Here is a 21,643-nt window from a genome sequence, read left to right on the forward strand (position 1 = left end):
GGGACCCTAAGTAACTGTCCGGTTTTCCTCAGTGCAGGTGCAGACAACTGTATTTTCTGTCCCTGTGTGATCCGATAAAGCATGGGATCACACTCGGATGAATGTTATTCTATGGGGCTTTGCACATGTCAAATTTTTTCCGTGACTGAGTCTCTGTTGGAGGAAAAAAAAAATAATCGCAGCATTCACAATTTGCATCTGGAAATCGGATCGCACTCGGCCATGCAAGTCAATGGATCTGTCAAAAAGAAAATAAAAAATCGGACAGCAGCCAAATGATATGTGAGTGCAGTTCGATTTTCAAGAACTTGCAGAATGGTGAAATGGAGACATTTTTTTTATTCAATTTTCTCCACATCTGAGAAAATCAGATCACAGAACGATCACACACTGATTGGATGGTGATTAGCATAATCAGTCCGATTTTCTCAGATAAGACAGTTCAGTCGGGGGACCCTGGCCTGAGGCTGGTTTCACCTGTCCCACATTCATGCTGTCAGTAGAGACTGTGTTGTCCGGACTGGCCGCGGATCTCCAGTGCCATAGACATATATGACGTTGTTGGGTTCCAGTTATGAGCTCCGCCTCCGGTCCGGATATTGCGGCTCGTACTCGGTTCGTGAATGTGGAACGTGTGCAGAGAAAGTAAAAATCTAATTATGCTCCTCTGTGTGCGTGTATATCCATCACCTCAATAGTCCCAAAAGTCATCATTATCATAATGTACAGTAAGGAGATGTTTAAGAGAACCGTAACAAAGACGGTGTCAGACAAGACTTACTTGCATTTTGGAAGGCCCATTTCATCATAATAGCACGTTCCTCCATGCATACATCTGCATGCTGGTGGCATGGTTGGAGGGGGTTCAATAGCTAAGAAATGGAAAGCCATGCATGTTAGTGAGCAGTCCATGCAATTATTATATATCGGCAGCAGGCAATGAGAGAACTATTGTGTATGTCAGGGAGCGAAGACTTTCGCCATTAGCTTAAGACATGTCAGATACAATTTATAATGCAAACCTGAATGTTATAAAAGTAGGGAAAGCATAGATATATTATAGAATATTATTATACGCCAGTTTTGTGAGAATGAAGGTAACAATTAGTGATAGGTCAAGTGTGTGCGGGTCCCATAAATCTGTTCTCGTGTTACTTCAGCCTTAGGTGTGCGGGTCACATACACAAATGTAGCAAGTAGAGATGTAATACATCAATACAAATATATGAATATATATATTATACACACCTACACACACACACGTAAATTAGGAACAAAGGGGTTGTCCCAGATTTATATGTTATCCTTAACATAGGTCATCAACACCAGATCAGTGGGGGTCTGACACTCACACCACTTAGGCTGGTTTCACTTTAGCGTGTTTTAGCGCAGCGCATCGTGCGTGTCCATGCGCATGCGCCCCTATGTTTAACATGGGGGAGCATGGTCTAGCGTTTGCACGCATTTGTATGCGTTTTCGTGCACATGCGTTTTTTTGTAGTGTGCGCCTGACGCAACCTGTTGCATTTTTGGTCCGTCCAACCTGTGTCAAAAAATGCATGCGCACGGAATGCACACGGCATGTGCCAAAATAACACAATACAGTCTATGGGAACGTAGCTGCCTTTAAAATCGCATGCGTTTTAAGAGTTAACATGGCTAGAAACGCATGCACCTAAAAAAAAGCAAACACATGCAAAACGCATGATGCATTTTTTTGCATGCGTTTCTATTGCGCACGAAGCGCAGCGCTAAAAAACGCTAATGTGAAAGTAGCCGAAGATGTGCGCAGTATACAGAGCCAGGCACTGTGTAGTGGCCGTGCTCAGTATCCGAGCTGCAGTACCAGAGAACGGCCACTACACATAGAATGGCGCTATGCAGTATCGGCTCTGTGTACACCTGTGGAGGTATCTCAACTGTCGGACCAACACCGATCCGATACTGATGACCTATGTATTTTATTTATTCATTTAAAAGATAGATCATGAATATATAAGTCCTGGAACAACCCCTTTTAATTAATGTGTTTTGAAACTTTTTTACTGACTTATTTTAGAAGTTTTGAAAAGTTTATACCGACTTATTCAGTTATAAAATTCCCAGTGGTAGTGACACCTACTGATGGGAATAGGTAGTACCATAAATACATTTGATAATCAGGAAATGTAAGCGTTAGTTCTTCCGTTGTATGGAACATGCAGTCCTAATGCCACAAGTTGTCAAAAATATTTTATAATATGTATTCCTATTATAACAATAACGATATCAGATATTTAACTACATGGCGGACAGTTATTTACGTACCTGCGTCACACTCGTTGGTACTTCCCTCCATGAACCGCGTCCCTTGTGGGCAGGAACATGTATAGCCTCCTGGTCTCAACAAGCACAGGTGGGAGCAGATATCTTTGCAACGGTTTGAAACTAAATAAGACAAGAAAAAAAAAATGATAATTCGATATCTTAACTAGAAAGGCTAAGGAGGTTTTATCAGAAAGAAAAAAATCTGCGTTCTATCCAAAGCAAGCTCCACTCTTTTTCTCAGGCTGTGCCGGGTATTGCAGTTCAGCTTCATATAAATCAATGCTGTTATACCAGACGCCGCCTATAAAAAAAAGTGTGCCACTGTTTTTGAAAAAGAAAAAAAAAAGCTAAAATAAAAATATATTCTATTCTAAAGCTACTACAAATGAAATAAATTCCTTATGTTTATGGTCTTTAAAATTGATAGGTGGGGCCCTCGGTAATAAGAATGAAGAGGAAGGGTCTCCATTCTTGGTCAAAAAGATCATTCTTCAAATTGGACTTTCAAAAGTAGACATGTCTTAAAGGGTTAAACAGAATGTCCTACACCATTTAGAAGACTTTCCCACAATACTCAGATTTAAAGGGACGGACAGTTACCTGTGCGGTTGTAGCGATGTGAGTGGTATATCCTCACTTGTGTCAGCCATGGGTTAATTGTCAGAACTTTAACTTTAGGTCCAGTGCCAAACTTATCTTTTTTCCACACTTCGCCCTTCTCTTTTGTTGTCCAGTATAGATGGCCTTCAAACACATCCAGGCTGTAAGGGTTGCCCAGATCTTTTAACAAAAATGCAAAAATTTTAAAAATGTAAATTAGGATTGGGTATCGATTGTAGAAACAATTTACCAATATTGTAAGAAATGATTTTCCAGACTATTGGACATCAGGAATTGTGGATCCAGTGTGGAACTGACAGATGTGGATAAAGGCGTTTATATAAAAAGAGTCTAATCTGTATGTTTACAAACTTCCCTGGAGACTGTCATAATATACACTCACCATTGCTGTATTGTCCGGATATACAATGCATGTATGTGTGCTCTACAGCAGCTGAAATGTATAAGGGTATGTGCACATGCAGACTTGGACTGGCCGGAAGGAGAACAGGAAAATCCTCCGGTGGGCCACCACCCTCTTATATGAGCAGTACTTGTCAACATATACTTGGATCACTATGTACAGACAATGGCGGCATTTTATTCATTTATCAGTCTACCCAGTTCATTGTATATAAATTTGTGATTGAGGATAATGTCACATTTGTATGTAACTGACAAGTGAGGCCCTGAAGTTGGTTATTGGTGGGCTCTTGTCACCCAAGTCAGACACTATGCACACGCCAAGTATTTGGTGTAGAAATTTCTCCACTATTTTTGCATCTCTTAGCAAGAAAAATACAGTGCCAAAAAAGTGCATTTTTGATGCATTTTTGGTGCAAATTTTTCCCCACTCATTAGCATGAGTGAAATCTGCAGCAAAAACACTGAAAGAATTGACATGCTGCAGATTTATATCTGCGCCAGATCGTCAAGTAAAAAATAATGGACATGAGGCTTCAGGATTCTCATTTACTTTGCTAGGAACAGGAAACCCTTCAGGTTTTGTGACAAATCTGCGCAGAAAGAAAAGCAACAAATCTACGATGTGCGCACAGGCCCTAAGAGTTAATGGTCAAAAAAAGTGTCAATAGACTAGGAACAGGGGCGCTGTATACAGAGTTTTAGGCCCACATTCACATGAGATAGCTATCAGTGGAACGATTAGCCAACAGCTATCTTTCCGGATGCGCTCCTGTGTTCTCAATGAGAGAGCCGCTAACGGACATCTCTTATGGATATCTAAAGAAGAAAAGGATCGGCTGTCGAAGTACAAGGGACTGGACGCTCCTCTCCCCTGACGTCATCTGTCCACAATATACTCTATTCGGGAAGAGTCAGGAGGATCCCACATACATGAAATATTGACACTGGCCCCAGTGGGTTTGGCCTCTTTACTGTATTGTGTATGGGCACCGCAAAGACGACCATATTCCTAAGGCTGCCAGCTGGTCCCTCGATATCAATGGGTTAGGCCAATTTTATTCCGATATGTATGGTGGGCATATTAAGGTTCCCCTACACAGAAGAACAAATTGGAGAAAACCCACGTCTGACCAGGTCACTATTTTATGTACATGGGGGCCTCCTGACTCTTTCTCCACTAGATTATGTCGTGGACTGAAGGATCTGGCATTAAACACTAGATCTTTCTGTTCTCAGGTAGACAAGATATCAGAGATGTCCGTTACGCTCCTATCCTCATTAAAACCACAAAAAGACTTGGTCAAAGTGAGCATGCATGTGAAAGGAGGGACAGGTACATAGTCCTAATCGCCATTCATGTCTGTGTGGAAGACAATTGACAAAGAGTATTTTCTCACCTCCGTGTAAAACTGTCTGCCTGTCTGAGCCATCAGGCTTAATAGACTCAATGACATTTTCCTTGGAGTCGCTCCAGTAGATTCTGTTGTTGTTGATGTAGTCGATGGTGATTCCAGTTGGCCAGCCAAGATCTTCTGAGACCAGGACCTGTCTCTGCTGCCCATCCATCCAGGCTTGTTCAATCTTAGGCTGCCTTCCCCAGTCCGTCCAATACATCATTCTGCAAAAAGAGAGCGTAAAATGTTAAAAGTGTTTTCTGCTTTGGACAACCATTAGCTAATAAGGTGGCTCACTACTGGGTCTCTGTAACTTTACTAACAGTGGTCCAATCCAATGGCAGCATGACCAATAATACTAAGGAGTATTAAAAGCCACAATACAGTGCATCATTGCTACGTGCTTTTTTTCACCCATCTTCCATGTACGAGTGGTTAATATCCCTGCAGCGCTCCCGCAGGAGAAATGAGGAATTACAACATTACCAGTGAAATAATCAGGCTTTGTTTTTGTGCTGCAAAGATGTGGTGGTGTCTCTAAGGAAAGATATACATTTAGTAGCCAATCTTTGCCAAAAGGTGAGAGATTTGAACAGGGGGACTTTGCCTTATTAAAAGGGTTTTCCAAAGTTATCCCTTATCTAGAAGATAAGGCCAACCTTACTGATCACAGAGGGTCCGACGTCTGGAACCCCCAGAGATCCCGAGAACTGGTACTTGCGGGATGGAGCATTCGTTGAGCATGAGCAGCCCTGGTCCATTCATTATCTAAAGGACTGCAGTAGGTAGCTGAGTGCTAGACTCAGCAGTCCCCTAGAGAATGATTGGAGAGTAGGAGCGCATGTTCGACCTCCAATCTTTTCAGTAGGGGCGCAGTTCTCAAAAGTTGGACTCACAGCAATCTGTAATTCATTCCCTATCCAACGTACAGGGCATACTGTAACTCTGATACTTGGGACAACCCCTTTAGGTCAGAGCACTCTAGCAGAGCTCGGAAATAAGTTTCCTAAACCAGAAAGAAAACTTTTAACTGCGCCAATACTCTTAAGTGCCCTGTACTCCCAACCGTTAGGACTAACTTTCACGGTGGCAATCACTCACCCAAGCTCGGGATTAAGAGCAATGGCTGCTGGCTGGTCCACTTGGGTGTAAATAAGCCACTTTCTATATCTTCCATCCAGCTTTGCTACTTCCACGCGATTTGTTCCAGCATCCGTCCAATATATGTGTCTAGTTATCGGCATGAAGAAAAACGGGCAAGTCTGGAGTTGCAATGTATGATTACAGCAATACCAATATTATGTGTTTTATTACTTTTTTTTGGTACATGTGACTTTTTGATCACTTTTTATTGAACTTTTAAATTAAATATAAGTATCTCATGACGTGTACATATATATCTGTCACAAAGCACTAACTGGCAAATGCTTATATAGTGTTAAGGGTTTAATGTACTGATGATGACAAATAATGACGGTCTGGATATAATACCTTCCAACCCAGTCCACGGCCAGTCCATCTGGATTCACTATGTAGCGCAAGTTCATATCCACATCCTTCACCATATTATTACCATAGTCTTCAAAGGTTGGGATATAGGCCCGCCTGATGGAGCCAAAGGCGGAGCCCTGCCCACGAATACTGTAGTACACTATACCTTTTGGAGAAAAATAAAGTTTCAATACAAAAATGATAATAAAAGCAATAAAAAGAATAGTCACATGAATAATCTGTATTAATAATATTATTTTAGGTGCGGGTGGAATCTAAATGTACACGTTAGTTCGGGGTTCGTACTGGACACATAGTGTCCGATGCTGAACTCAAAATACGGAATTCACAGCAACTTAGTCCTATCTCGGGTTCCCATTGATTTCTGTGGGGTTCGGGGTCTGGTACAGGTTTGGGTACAGTTCTGGTACTAAAGTTGGCTTGAACCAGACGAACTTGAACTTCCACAGGCCCGCTCATCCCTAATGTCTAGTGTGCTCCTGCAACTGGAAGAGGTCGGGTAAAGTTACAAAGGAGTATCGGCACATGATTAGACTACACAAGGGTTGTTTGTAGTCTGTTACCATGGAAAGACATAGATCTGCACAGGAGCTGTGGACGAAAAATGGTAGTATACTCTCAATGGAGACTATTAACAAAGTTGGTTTATTGCGTTCCAATCAGATGCATTGGAGAAATGAAAAATAGCTAGCAAAGATGGACATAGCCTTAAACCATGCCCTTATGGTGGCTTGTTTTTTATAACTTAGGATAGAATATGTTGTGTAGGATCGTAAACCCTAACTTTATATTATTCAATTAAAATGGAGGCTCAGCCTATATTATCATAAACATAACATATAATGAAGGAAAACACATATCAAGGTGCCCAGATACACCAATGTGAAGGAGAAATAATTGGTTTGGTTTCCAGAGGAGGCCATTGATAACCTCATAAGGAGATGATATTCATGCAGGAGCCCTAATTAGTGATCAGCGAGTATACTCGTTGCTCAGGTCTCCCCGAGCATGCTCAGGTGTCCTCCGAGTATTTTGGCTTGCTCGGAGATTTAGTTTTCGTCGTCTCAGCTGCATGGTTTGCGACTTGTAGACAGGCTCAATACATGTGGGAATTTCCTAACAAACAGGCATTCCACACATGCATTCAGGCTGTCTAGCAGTCGGAAATCATGCAGCTGAGACGATGAAAACTAAATCTCAGAACACGCCAAAATACTCAGAGAACACCCGAGCATGCTCGGGAAAATCCGAGCAACGAATATACTCGCTCATCACTACTAATAATCCCTCTCATGCCCCATACAAGATCTTCCATCCTAAAAAAAGGACGGTACCCAAGTAAGAGATTGGGTGCTTAGTGGGTCAAACACAGACACACAATGCAAAGATTGACCTAACGTCCCCCCTTTTTACCTGATTTCAGGTGTGATTTTCATATTGCCCACACTTGTTACTTGCCACAGGTGAGTTTGAACCGGGCATCGCATACTTGAAACAAAGTTGTTTACCCATAATATTGGAAAGTGTCAACAATTTTGTCCGGATCGTTTTGGGAGTTTTGTGTGAAATTATGTCCAATTTGCCTTTTTTTCTCAGTTTTTCTTCTGTTGTTTCAACACACACAAAGGAAGTAAATATATGTGTATCAAAACATTTGTAATTGCAATAATTTTCTGGGGAAAAAACGTCATTTTCTGGAACAATTTCAAGGGTGCCAACACTTTCGGCCATGCCTGTATATCTGGGCACCTTTATATGTGTTTTTCTGTGATTATATAGGCTGAGCGTCCATTTTAATTGAATAATTAAACTTAGGTTTTATGATCATACACATATTCTATCCTTGCTAATTCATATTTACCTACTGATGGGATATCAATACCCTTTTTTTGGGGGGGGGGCATTGCTTTTCACTTGATATTTACAAACATAATATCTAGTGTCAAGTAAAATGATAGTAACTTGTGCAAGTGGAATAACACTGAAATAATAAATTCATTCTTAATAGAGGATTATGTTATATTAATGTGGAAATATTATTATTAGGGAACTTCAACTTGTAGCACTGCTGCCTCCTTGTGGAGCATGTGGAGTATATCACAAAGCTGTGAGATGCATGATGTTGGGAGTATAGATGTACAGGCTATAGATAGAGGTGGGCACAGGGGTGTCAGTTGCACCAAGGCATTCGTGTCTGCGGCTCTTCTACCACGTAGGAAGACACCAGTAACAAATGACACTGTATTGTAAGTTGGGGGTCATATTGCATGGGGGTCCAAATGTTCCAAGTTGCACCTCTCCGGATAAATATATATATATACACACACACACACACACACACGTACTGAGGTCTATCCCCTCGGGATCCCAGTCATAGTCCAAGGCCTGGATATGCTGCTGATTCTCAATGTAATCGGAGTATTGCTCAGAAGACAGATTGTATCTCCTTATCCGCACGTTGTCCGGCAGCAGCAGAAGTGGAGGGTTACCTGCAAAATTAGTAAAATGAAATCAATTACTAGAGCTGAGCAAATCTTTTACAACTTGAATTCTCCAGCTTCACCAAATTTCTTGTTTCTTATTTGATTAGTCGCAAATCAAAAGTGCTTAAAAACTTCGAATTGTCCTGAAACATCGCGTGTAACACTCTGAGGTCTCCTAGGACTGTGTCCGACCCCTCTCGTGTTCATTCACGCAAACATAGCCTCAGTAATGGCAAAGTGACCCCAACATACACGGCTATGGGTAAACAGTAACCGGTGATAACCAACAGCCTGCTCTTGGTGCACTGATATTCTTCACTGCGGTGCTGTTGTGCACTATCTTTACAGTTTATTCAGTGTTTGATGACTTTCTCTCCCCATAAAAAATGATACAAATTTGATTTGGATCAAATCCATTACAAAATGTAATGTTAAAGGGAATCTGTCACCAGGATTTTGATACATAATCTGAGATCACCATAATATAGAGATAGAGACCCTGGTTCCAGTGATGTGTCACTTACTGAGCTGCTTAGTGTAGTTTTCATAAAATCACAGTTTTATCAGTAAGAAATTATCAGAAGACTAAAAAATATACTGCAAATTTCAAAAACTGACCGTCACATCCAAGCATAAGCAGTGTAAACAGGTGCTTAACTTAGAGTCACCGACTCATATACATTCAAACAAATAAGGAAGCTCACTGTAGGGCCATAACATGCAAACATGAAATATGAAAAATGAATTGCATTACTGCATTAGAAGTATGAAAAATTAAGAAAGTTTAGCACATAAAATGACCAATTTATGTGTACCTGGAAGCCACGGTAAGGCATTTCTCGTATTCCAGGACCCTAACCTAATGCCAATCCTCACGCCTGCGTTTTCAATCAAAGCAGGGCCATTACCCCTCCACAGAGATATAGACTTCAGTCTAAGGAGAGGATTTACATAGGTTCCCATTCAGCTGAAGACTTCAGTCTAAGTGAGGACTGGCATTAGGTTAGGGTCCTGGAAAATGAGAAATGCCTTACCGTGGCTTCCAGGTACACATAAATTGGTCATTTTATGCGGTAAACTTTCTCAATTTTTCATACTTCTAATGCAGTAATGCAATTCATTTTTCATATTTGCATGTCATGTTGCTAAAGTGTGCTTCCTTTTTCATTTACAAAATATACTGCCACATAGTCCTCCATATTCATGAGTTATGTAGAAGCCCAAACCCACCACTGATTGGCAGCTTTCTGCCTATGCATAGCGTACACAGAAAGCTGCCAATCAGTAGTGTAGGCGTGGTAATACACAGCTCAGCATTCAGAGAACTGAGATAAAACAGGGATCTTATCAAAACTGCAGCAAGCAGCTCAGTAAGTGACACCTCGCTGGAATCAGAGTCTCTGCCTTAGTATCATGCTGCTCTCAGATGAAGTAGCAAACATCATCAAACACATAAAAAAAAAACACATCAAAGCCAACCATAAAAACACTACATTTTTTTTAGATTCGTTTTTTTAGATGTGGATGTGCAATGTGATCATACGCTAATTCTCTTTTAACCCTCTCACAAGAAACCATCCAGATAACTAGTCTGGACGAAGCACAACACCAGTGTCCTGGATCCAGAGAAGTGTCATCATTATACGGGAAGTGAATGATAACATGCCTCTCACTCGCTCATCGTTCTTACCCTCCGCTGCACATTGTTTTCCATGTTCGTCTCCAACTGATCGAAATCCTTCTGCACAAAAGCATTCATAACTTCCTTTGGAGTTCTTACAGTCTTGTGGGCACATCCCATATATCTCACACTCATTAATATCTGAAAACATAAAGGCAAGTTTATAGGGAGCAGATTAAATATAGTCCATGGGGCTGGTGTTACATCCTGACCTGGATATGTTCAAGCAACATCTAGAGCACTAGTGGCAGGGCAGACTTCATGACTATTGCTGTAAGTGCTGTCCAGGTGCTTAGCTGGAGTAATCATCCCCCTACTATGGCTAATGGGGCAGCACCACACCCTATTTAAACTCCCAGCATACTGATGATACTGGACATTTATTGTACTTGGATTGATCCTTGTTCTCTTGTGCTTCTTCCAAATTCTGTTTATACTGATCTTGACTCGGCTGGTTTCTTTGTCTTGCTTTGTAATCCTTCCTGACATTGACCCTGGCCCATCTAGCTTAGCTTCTGTCTGACCTTCTGACATCTGACCCTGGCTATGATTTAGCCTTCTGTATCGGTCCCGGGCTTTATTTCCCAAGCTTGCTCTTCTGGTTGGAAGCTACTATGTGGATGCAACCAAGGGGATGCTGTTGTTGGTTTAGATCCTAGTATAGAGGTTAAAGATCCAGGGTTGGTCTGAGACCTGATAGATGGAGTCTGTCCAAGGTAGCTTCTTTCACCTGACAGCCTCTGATAAGACTTTACTGCCGGGCACTAAACTGCTTCCTGTCACACTGGCATAGAGTCGGCCTAAACCTATCAATTAGGGAAAGCTTACCGCACACACTTGCTATATGAGTCCATGTATAGAGAGCTCCCTCTAGTGGTGGCTTTTTGTAACCAGAATTGTAGCACTTGACTTTAGTTATGACTGAGGCCACTGAGAATATACAGAAGATCCATAAGTGAGAAAATAAGGAGCCCTGACTCTTAAAAATATGAAATAATAGCAGAGATTAAATTTCATACACCCTATTAGGTCATTTTGAGTTAATAGAGGGGGGTCCTCAGTTCATGACCCTCTTTACTTGCAATCGGCATCTCTGCCTTACACTACACAGGTAGATCATTAATATTAAAAGACATTGTGTAATTCTTCATTTTCCAGGAAAACTGAGCACTTACTGCCATGTACGTCACAATTTGTTCTGTTTAATTTGCTTCTTCTAACAAGATCATTTATTATTATTATTATTATTATTATTATTATTATTATTATCAGTAAGGAAATGATCAGATGCCAATTACCATCACAGGAATTGCGATCGGTCTCACTGGCTTTGTATCCTGGTCGGCAGGAACAGATAAATCCTCCTCCCGCTAAGTTAGTGCAGTTATGTTCACAGATGTTTTCACCACAGTGTCGCTCGGCACCTCTGTCTATGGACATATTAAGCACAGATGTTACACGCTTGAAGATTATTTCCACTTTTACAACTATTTTTATTTCCCCCATTTCATCTGAAATGCCAACCGAGAAGAATCTTTACTAACAGATGTAATAAATCATATCTCGTTTTGTGTATGCAGCTCCAATGCAGACCTTTAATTCTCAATGATAATTAGAGGAGTAGTAGAAATAAAACAGTAGATATTTTATTCAGACTATTAGCAAAGTTGTTCATTTATTTTAGTTTAGATACAAAAGAGAAAGAAAATAGTTATTTGGTTCATTCAAGAAAATGCAGTAAAGGAATAAATATTTTTTTTATCATTTTTATGTGCGGTCACTAGGTGTTTCCAATCTGTCTCTCTTATATTCCACTGCCATAGGTGTAACAGGAAGTGGGTGTCACACTGTGACGGTCTTCGATAAGGCAGGGGGCATCAAATTGCCAATGGAACTGGGACCCTAACTATCCCTGGGGTACTCTTGATGGTAGAGAGGCCTGAGTCTCTGACCTTACTATGCTCCTGTTAAACCCTGATCTGTTCCCTTCCCCACCCCATGAGGCATGGGACAGAAATGTAAGGTAAACCAGACACAAGGCCAAAGCAGCGAGAAGAGAAAGCAACAAACATACAAACACTCACCAAAGATAAAGCGGCATATAGGGAAGGATAGGAATAAACCAACCAAAGGGAATAAGACAATGAGGAAAGCATACACTCAAAAACAGCACACAACAATCTCCAGTAGCAACAACGGTCTACTAATCAGCACCGAAACTCCAAGGAGCTAGGAAGCAAAGATTTCACTGGCAAGGACGAGAAGGTCTGGCCAGGTTTTATAGGGAGAGGTAATGACCAGAGCAGAAGAAGCTGAAAATGGAACTGCAAGTTTCTGAATAGCATAGAAAGTGTCGTTACCCTCTTCAGCAGCAAAGGAAACCAAATGCATTTAATATGGGACACTAACACTAAGGCTAAATGTAAGATCTGCGATTCACAATACAAAAGTGATCTTCTAACCCCAGATCTTCCAGGAAGACGCGACACACTTGTGTTACTGGGTCTCTCTTAATCTCTCTATCCAGCTCTTTTGCCCGTGAAATTGCAAATACCGTGTCCGAGACATGGGCTTTTTGACTGGGGCAGATGGGTATTGAACATTGACAGCAATAATGAATGTTGGGAAGTTAAGGAAGGAAGGGAAGGAATGTTCCAGCACCTACAATGCTGGCAGGATGATGATGATGATGATGATGATGAATTGTCTGCTCAGAAAAAGATAATGTAAAATTAAAATATATGAAAATATGACAGGTAAGTACATTAACAACTGTTTAAAACTTGTACTATCCCTTTGTTGTTGCTCCAGGAAATATTTGAATAAGTTGAAAACTGAGAGCTACTGGTCTCCTTGTTAACAAGGTGTGTCAGTACAGAATCTAACACTGCCATCCTTGTACATACATTTCCAGGAGGTGTAATAGAGGAACATCGCAGCTGACAGACATATACCCTATACTTACTGCAACCAATTTCATCGGAGCTATCCTCACAGTCGTCATAATTATCGCACACGTAGTGATGAGGGACGCAGTGAGAGTTCCCACACTTGTATTCCTCCTCTGTGCACGGTCTCGGGGTGGGCGGTCGACCTGTAAGCACAAGACCAGATTTCAGGGTTATATCCCTTGTGATGTATCCTAGCTGTACAGAAAGCAATAGACGTGGCTGTAGATTAGGCTTCTCATATAGGTGCAGGACAGTGATAAAAGCTGAAATCATAGGTGGTTAATTCGATTGTGCATTCTGCTTCTTTCTGATAATCTTCATGTTTCCCTTAGTTTTTGTCGTGGTCCTGACCGGTGTCTGCGCACAAAATTTAGAAATTGTCCAGATCGGCCCCATTTTGAATGTGCAGGAAATATAGGTACTAGGGACTTATAGGAATAATCTGCAGGTCTAAATTCCCTGTGTGGATATGCCAGCAAATACATAACGATTTTCCCACTAAATACATTTATCAACAGCATACATGATAATTGCATGATTGCTGGCAGTACAACTACTGGGACCCCCAAAAATGAGGGTTAGGGATCCTGAGAAGCTAAAACTCTTTTAATGGGGGGAAATTTTATAAAAAACTTTGTTTTGTCCCAAATTCCAAAAATAGTATTTTAACACGTTTTGTCTCTAATCTTGCTAAGTACCATAGGAAGTTCAATTATTTAAAACCCAAATTCCCAAAATAATATTAATATAGGAAAGGTAAGCATTAATGATGAGCGAACATGCTCAATAAGGTGTTATCTGAGCATGCTCAGGTCCTAAACGAGTGTCTTCGGCGAGCTCGAATAATATGTTTTAGTCCCTGCGCTTGCATGCCTTGTGGCTGTTTGACACCCGTAACACATGCAGGGATAGCCTGTTTGTTAGGAATCAATGCGTGTGTTGCGGCTATTGAACGGCTGTGAGACATGCAGCCGCGGGGACTTGAACATATTATTCGAGCACGCCGAAGACGCTCAGTTAGGACCCGAGCATGCTCAGATAACACCTTATCTCAGCATGTTCGCTCATCATAAGCATTTCTCTATGTTACAGACTCCCCATCAGACTGTCATAACAGCTGACTGACGGATTCTCAGTTATCTCATTCTGCACCCAGCAATAGACAGTGCAACATAGAGGCTGCAGAGAGTAAACAATGCTAACCAATTTCAAAAAGTTATTTTTAACAAGTAAAAAAAAAAAAAAATGCCCCCAATGATGGATAAACACTTTCAATATGGACAGCATGTGGATTGCACATGGATCATTTTCACTAATCCATGCACTTGCGTGGGTAATTTGGATCCGGGGCTAAAGTTAAAAAATGATCATGCCTCTATAATTTTTTTTGCAGATATTTGGTCTATCGGTGAAAAAACACAACATATTTAAGTAAAAAAGATGAGGCCTATGTTGGACCTAGTGCTGCTTATCTGTTTTGCAATACTGCCCATCTCCCACATAGACCATGTATTTAATGTCATTATTGCAGGTTTTTTGTGCACTGTCTTGGATTTTGGCACCGCCGGTCCAATATATAATAGGTAAGTCAGGGCATCTCCAGCTGTGGAACCAGGAGAAGAAACTTACATTGCTCCTCGGTCTCATCGCTCCCGTCCCCGCAGTCGTCCACGGTGTTGCATATCTCATGTCTGTAGATGCAGCGGTTGTTACTGCAGCGGAATCGGAAGGGAGGCTCGCAAGGGATGTCCACTGCGAACAGAAACAAGGCTTACAACGCATACTGGAGCCACCGCCTACCCCGGAGAACTCTGCCCGAGGGTCCGACTTACAGCACAGGTTGAGTTCTTCATCAGAGTCGTCTCCGCAGTCGTTGTCGCCATCACACTTCCAGTACGGCAGGATGCAGACATGGTTCTTACACTCAAACATGTTCGGGGGGCAGTAGCTTCCGTTCGGATAGCGAGTTGCTGAGGTTGATGGATAGTAATACAGTCAATCACTTGACTTTGAATTCAGTTATATACAAAATCACATTTTATGCTTTTGCGGTTTCCGATATCAGATACAAGTTATCGCAACGGTCGCACCATGTGAGAACTGCGCAAGTGTAAGCCTGTAGGTCCTCCTAAGGTGTAATCTCCAGTAGGGTGCCATAGTGATGAGTGCGCATGCTCGGATAAGGTGCTATTGGGGCACGAGTATTTTCGGCATGCTCAAAAAAAATGATTGAGTTGCTGCTGCTGCATGCCTCACAGCTGTTCAATAGGTGCAACACATGCAGGGATTTCCTGTTTGTTAGGCATGTGCTGCTGCTGTCGCATAGCCATGAGACATGCAGACATGCTCGCTCAACTATCATGGGTCTTTAACCCCTTCCCGACCTGTGACACAGCGTATGCGTCATGAAAGTCGGTGCCAATCCGACCTATGACGCATAGCATCGGACATGGCTGGAGACACCGATTCGACCCCCCTCCACCGGCGATCGCCCCCCCGCCACTGAATGACAGCGGCGATCTGCCGCCGCTATCATCATCTGCCCCCCCTCCCATTCCCTCCGCTCCCCGCCAGCTTCCGATCCCCTCCTCACCCACTCTCACCGCCCCGGCACCTTCTAAGTCCCCCTGTCACTCCCGGTGTCCGGCGGGTCCGGTTCATGGGCGCCGCCATCTTAGAAAATGGCGGGTGCATGCGCAGTGCGCCCGCCCGAATCTGCCGGCTGCAGATTCCATTATTTCATTTTGATCACTCTCACAGTGATCAAAATGAAATAAAAAGTAAATGAACCCCCCGATTATCACCCCCATAGGTAGGCATAACTAATAAAATAAAGAAAATATTTTTATTTTTATTTTTCCATCAGGGTTAGGGTTAGGGTTGGAAAGAGGGTTAGGGCTGGAAAGAGGGTTAGGGCTGGAAAGAGGGTTAGGGTTGAAAAGAGGGTTAGGGTTGAAAAGAGGGTTAGGGTTGGAAAGAGGGTTAGGGTTGGAAAGAGGGTTAGGGTTGGAAAGAGGGTTAGGGCTGGAATTAGGGTTAGGGTTGGAAAGAGGGTTAGGGTTGGAATGAGGGTTAGGGTTGGAATGAGGGTTAGGGTTGGAATTATGGTTAGGGTTGGAATTAGGGTTAGAATTAGGGTTAGGCTTGTGGTTAGTGTTATGGTTAGTGTTGGGGTTAGGGGTGTGTTGGGGTTAGGTTTATGGTTAGGGTTGGGATTAGGGTTAGGGTTAGGGTTGTGGTTAGGGGTGTGTTGGGGTTAGGGTTGGAGTTAGAATTGAGGGGTTTCCACTGTTCAGGCACATCAGGGGGTCTCCAAATGAGATATGGTGCAACCTTTGATTCCAGCCAATTTTGCGCTCAAAAAGTCAAACGGTGCTCACTCCCTTCCAAGCCCCGACGTGTGCCCAAACAGTGGTTTACCCCCACATATGGGGTATCAGCGTACTCATGAAAAATTGCACAACAACTTTTGGGGTCTAATTTCTCCTGTTACCCTTGGAAAAATAAAAAATTGGGAGCTAAAAAATTATTTTTGTGGAAAAAAAATGTTTTTTTCACTTTCATGTCTCTGCATTATAAACTTCTGTGAAGCACTTGGGGGTTGAAAGTGCTCACCATACATCTACATAAGTTGCGTGGAAGGTCTAGTTTCCAAAATGGTGTCACTTGTGGGGGGTTTCCACTGTTTAGGCACATCAGGGGCTCTGCAAACGTAATGACGACTGCAGACTATTCCATCAAAGTCTGCATTTCAAAACGTCACTACTTCCATTCCGAGCCCTGACGCGTGCCCAAACAATGGTTCCCCCACACATATGAGGTATTAGCGTACTCAGGACAAACTGGACAACAACTTTTGGGGTCCAATTTATCCTGTTACCCTTGTGAAAAAAAAAATTGCGGGCTAAAAATCATTTTTTTGAGGGAAAAAAATGATTTTTTATTTTCACGGCTCTGCGTTATAAACTTCTGTGAAGCACTTGGGGGTTCAAGGTGCTCACCACACATCTAGATAAGTTCCTTGGGGGGTCTAGTTTCCAAAATAGGGTCACTTGTGGGGGGTTTCTACTGTTTAGGCACACAGGGGCTCAGCAAATGTAACATGACGCCCGCAGACCATTCCATCAAAGTCAGCATTTCAAAATGTCACTACTTCCCTTCCGAGCCCCGACGTGTACCCAAACAGTGGTCCCCCCACATATGGGGTACCAGCGTACTCAGGACAAACTGGAAAACAACTTTTGGGGTCCAATTTATCCTGGTACCCTTGTGAAAATAAAAAATTGCTGACTAAAAAATTTTTTTTTTTAGGAAAAAAAAAGATTTTTTATTTTCACTGCTCTGCATTATAAACTTCTGTGAATCACCTGGGGGTTCAAAGTGCTCACTATGCATCTAGATAAGTTCCTTAGGGGGTCTAGTTTCCAAAATGGGGTCATTTGTGGGGGAGCTCCAAAGTTTAGGCACACAGGGGAACTCCAAACACGACATGGTGTCCGCTAACGATTGGAGCTAATTTTCATTTCAAAAAGTCAAATGGCGCTTATTCCCTTCTGCGCCCTGCCGTGCTCCCAAACAGTGTCCCCCCCACATATGGGGTACCAGCGTACTCAGGACAATCTGGACAACAACTTTTGTGGTCCAATTTCTCCTGTTACCCTTGTGAAAATAAAAAATAGCGTGCTAAAAAATCATTTTTGAGGAAAAAAAAATGATTTTTTATTTTCACTGCTCTATGTTATAAACTTTTGTGAAGCACTTGGGGGTTCAAAGTGCTCACTACACATCTAGATAAGTTCCTTAAGGGGTCTAGTTTTCAAAATGGTGTCACTTGTGGGGGAGCTCCAATGTTTAGGCACACAGGGGCTCTCCAAACGCGACATGGTGTCCGATAACGATTGGAGCTAATTTTCCATTCAAAAAGTCAAATGGCGCTCCATCCCTTCCGTGCCCTGCCGTGCACCCAAACAGTGGTTTATGACCACACTAGATTATGGCCCGATGCTATCACATCGGGAGGATGCGATAGCATCACACCTCTTGCCATGTTAACCCTCAACACACACACTCCTCTCACCTTTCACCATCTCTACTCACTCTTTCACTCCTCATACGACCCCTTCTCTCACTCCGTCTCTCATACTCACGCCGTCATCGCCGCTGCTCCACGATCCCCGGCATCTTCTTCCGCCGGCGCCATCCTGGATCCAGACGTTGTCCACGCCGGCGACATGTTCTTGCGGCGACGCCATCTTGAGTATCGTGAAATCCCGCGATAATCAAGATGGCGTCGCCGGAAGAACATGTCGCCGGCGTGGACGACGTCGGGATCCAAAATGGCGTCGGTGAAATCTCGCGAGTTTTCGCCGACGCCATTTTGGATCCCGAGTCGTCCTCGCCGGCGACATGTTCTTGCGGCGACGCCATCTTGAGTATCGCGGGATTTCGCCGATCCAAAATAGCGTCGCCGCAGGAACATGTCGCCGGCGTGGATGCAGTCGGGATCCAAAATGGCGTCGGCGAAATGATGCCATTTTGGATCCTGACCACATCCACGTCGGCGACATGTTCTTGCGGTGACGCCATCTTACTATCGCGGGATTTCGCCGATCCAAAATGGCGTCGCCGCAAGAACATGACGCCGGCGTGGAGGACGTCTGGATCCAGGATGGCGCCGGCGGAAGAAGATGTCAGGGATCGGGGATCAGCGGCGATGACGGCGTGAGTATGAGAGACGGAGTGAGAGAAAGGGTCGTATGTGGAGTGAAAGAGTGAGTGGACGTGAGTGGAGATGGTGAAAGGTGAGAGGAGTGTGTGTGTTGAGGAGGAGTGGTGTGTTGAGGGTTAACATGGAAAGAGGTGTGCGGTGACGTCACCGGTTACAACTGGACGGAAGTTGTTACAACCGGAAGCTGCTTAGGGCATTTATTAGTATAGATATGAGGTATTGGTGTGCTCAGGAGAAATTGCCCAACAAATTTTAGGATCCTTTTTATCCTGTTGCCCATGTGAAAATGAAAAAACTGAGGCTAAAAGATAATTTTTGTGAAAAAAAAGTACTTTTTTTTTTTACGGATCAATTTGAGAAGCACCTGGGGGTTCAAAGTGATCACTATGCATCTAGATAAGTTCCTTGGGGGGTCTAGTTTCCAAAATGGGGTCACTTGTGGGGGAGCTCCAGTGTTTAGGCACACAGCGACTCTCCAAACGCGACATGGCAAGCGCTAAATATTCCAGCATATTTTCCATTCAAAAAGTCAAATGGTGCTCCTTCCCTTCTGAGCCCTGCCGTGCGCCCAAACAGTGGTTTATGACCACATATGAGGTATCGGTGTACTCAGGGGAAATTGCCCAACAAATTTTAGGATCCATTTTATCCTGTTGCCTATGTGAAAATGAAAAAATTGATGCTGAAAGGAAATTTGTGTTGGAAAAATTAAAATGTCCATTTTTTCCTTCCACATTGCCTTAGCTGCTGTGAAACATCTGAAGGGTTAATAATCTTCTTGAATGTGGTTTTGAGTAGCTTGAGGGGTGCAGTTTTTAGAATGGTGTCACTTTTCGGTATTTTCTGCCATATAGACCCCTCAAAGTGACTTCAAATGTGAGGTGGTCCCTAAAAAAATGGTTTTGTAAATTTTGTTGTAAAAATGAGAAATCACTGGTCAACTTTTAACCATTATAACTTCCTAACAAAAAAATATTTTGCTTCCAAAATTGTGCTGATGTAAAGTAGACATGTGGGAAATGTTATTTAGTAACTATTTTGTGTCACAAAACTCTCTAGTTTAACAGAATAAAAATTCAAAATGTGAAAATTGCGAAATTTTCAAAATTTTCGCCAAATTTTTGATTTTTTCACAAATAAACGCAAAAATTATCGACCTAAATTTACCACTAACATGAAGCCCAATATGTCACGAAAAAACAATCTCAGAATCGCTAGGATGCATTGAAGCGTTCCTGAGTTATTACCTCATAAAGGGACACTGGTCAGAATTGCAAAAAATGGCCAGGTCATTAAGGTCAAAATAGGCTGGGTCATGAAGGGGTTAAAGGGAAACTGTAAGCAGCTTTTTAGACCCCAAAGTAGTAATATCATAGTAAAGTACCGGTAATGATGATTGCTTCCATTCTTTTATATTACAAATCCATGTCTCCATTTTCTTGCACTCTATCGCCAAATTGTTATGTAAAGGAGCTTGTAAGTGCAGAGTCTTGGTCTGCACCTACAGCTCTCCAGCTTCGCCGGCTTCTTTCTCCTTGCAGTGCCGGCCTCCTGCTAATGATTGACAGGTCATTCATCTCTGTAGCCTGCTCCCTTTGGCAGACATATTGCCATTCCAGGGGGCAGCACATGAGCAGTACCATCCTCATGACATTGATAGAGCTGGAATATCCACATATGCAGCCACCGGGAATGACAATGACCGCGCGGAATAACAGTGTCTGTGACCTGTTCCTCCAGGTGACATCTTGTATGGCGTCGTAAATCTCAGGGGCACGCACAGTTTAGGCTTGTTTCACATTAGCGTTTTTTTGCGCAGTGCATCGTGCGCGTCCATGCACACGCGTCATGTGCACCTATGTTTAACATGGGGGAGCATGGTCTTGCATTTGCACGTGTTCGTATGCGTTTTCGTGTGCATGCGTTTTTTTAAGGTGTGCGCCTAGGCGCGCCAGACGCAACCTGTTGCATTTTTGCGTCTGTCCAACGGCATAAAAAAAAAAACACATGTGCACACTTGCGCACGGAATGTGACAAAATAACGCATTACAGTGCACACGCCTGTGTTAAAAAACGTATGCATTTTAAGAGTCAATATGGCTACAAACTGGTTAAAACGCATGCGCCTAAAAAACGTAAACGCATGCAAAACGCATGCTGCGCTAAAAACGCTAATGTGAAAGTAGCCTTAGTAGCATAGCATACTCCAGAAAAATACTTCAGTCCATATCTGGAGTAAATTTCTGGTGGTGGAGGTGCATGCCAGTTAACAAATGCACCTACGTCATTAAGAGGTGTGTGCCCCTTAGTGAATTAGGCACATAGTACTCCAACGAGCCTGTTTATTAATGTGCACGTAGGGGACAATTTATCAAAACTTTTATGCTGCAGAAGTGTTGTAAAAGTTTAGAAAAGACACAACATTTTTGTGAAACGCAGAGTTGCGCTAAAATGTTGCTACTTTTGGCACTCTCTCTGAAGTTTTTAAACAGTTCCGCCTAAATGACAGCCATCCAATTCATCAAAACTGACAGAGTGTAGTACGCTAGAAATGCTACTCA

At 42.7% G+C, this 21,643-nt stretch overlaps 1 protein-coding gene across 1 annotated transcript in view; it reads right to left on the reverse strand.

Moving 5' to 3' along the window:
* The window catches only part of LRP2 (LDL receptor related protein 2), a 281,363-nt gene that overhangs the window by 7,442 nt on the left and 252,278 nt on the right, over positions 1-21,643 (reverse strand). The window contains exons 61-72 of the mRNA XM_073545810.1: positions 15,187-15,324; positions 14,984-15,106; positions 13,369-13,497; positions 11,702-11,833; positions 10,413-10,544; positions 8,585-8,728; positions 6,219-6,384; positions 5,829-5,957; positions 4,731-4,951; positions 2,908-3,087; positions 2,308-2,427; positions 782-872 (exon numbers count right to left, since the gene is read on the reverse strand). Of these exons, the coding sequence (XP_073401911.1) occupies positions 782-872; positions 2,308-2,427; positions 2,908-3,087; positions 4,731-4,951; positions 5,829-5,957; positions 6,219-6,384; positions 8,585-8,728; positions 10,413-10,544; positions 11,702-11,833; positions 13,369-13,497; positions 14,984-15,106; positions 15,187-15,324 (1,705 nt within the window). The remainder of the gene's footprint in view (positions 1-781; positions 873-2,307; positions 2,428-2,907; positions 3,088-4,730; positions 4,952-5,828; positions 5,958-6,218; positions 6,385-8,584; positions 8,729-10,412; positions 10,545-11,701; positions 11,834-13,368; positions 13,498-14,983; positions 15,107-15,186; positions 15,325-21,643) is intronic.

The sequence above is a fragment of the Dendrobates tinctorius genome, unplaced genomic scaffold, assembly GCF_039654945.1.
Source record: "Dendrobates tinctorius isolate UK_male_01 unplaced genomic scaffold, ASM3965494v1 ptg000143l, whole genome shotgun sequence".
In the NCBI taxonomy this organism is placed as follows: Eukaryota; Metazoa; Chordata; class Amphibia; order Anura; family Dendrobatidae; genus Dendrobates; species Dendrobates tinctorius.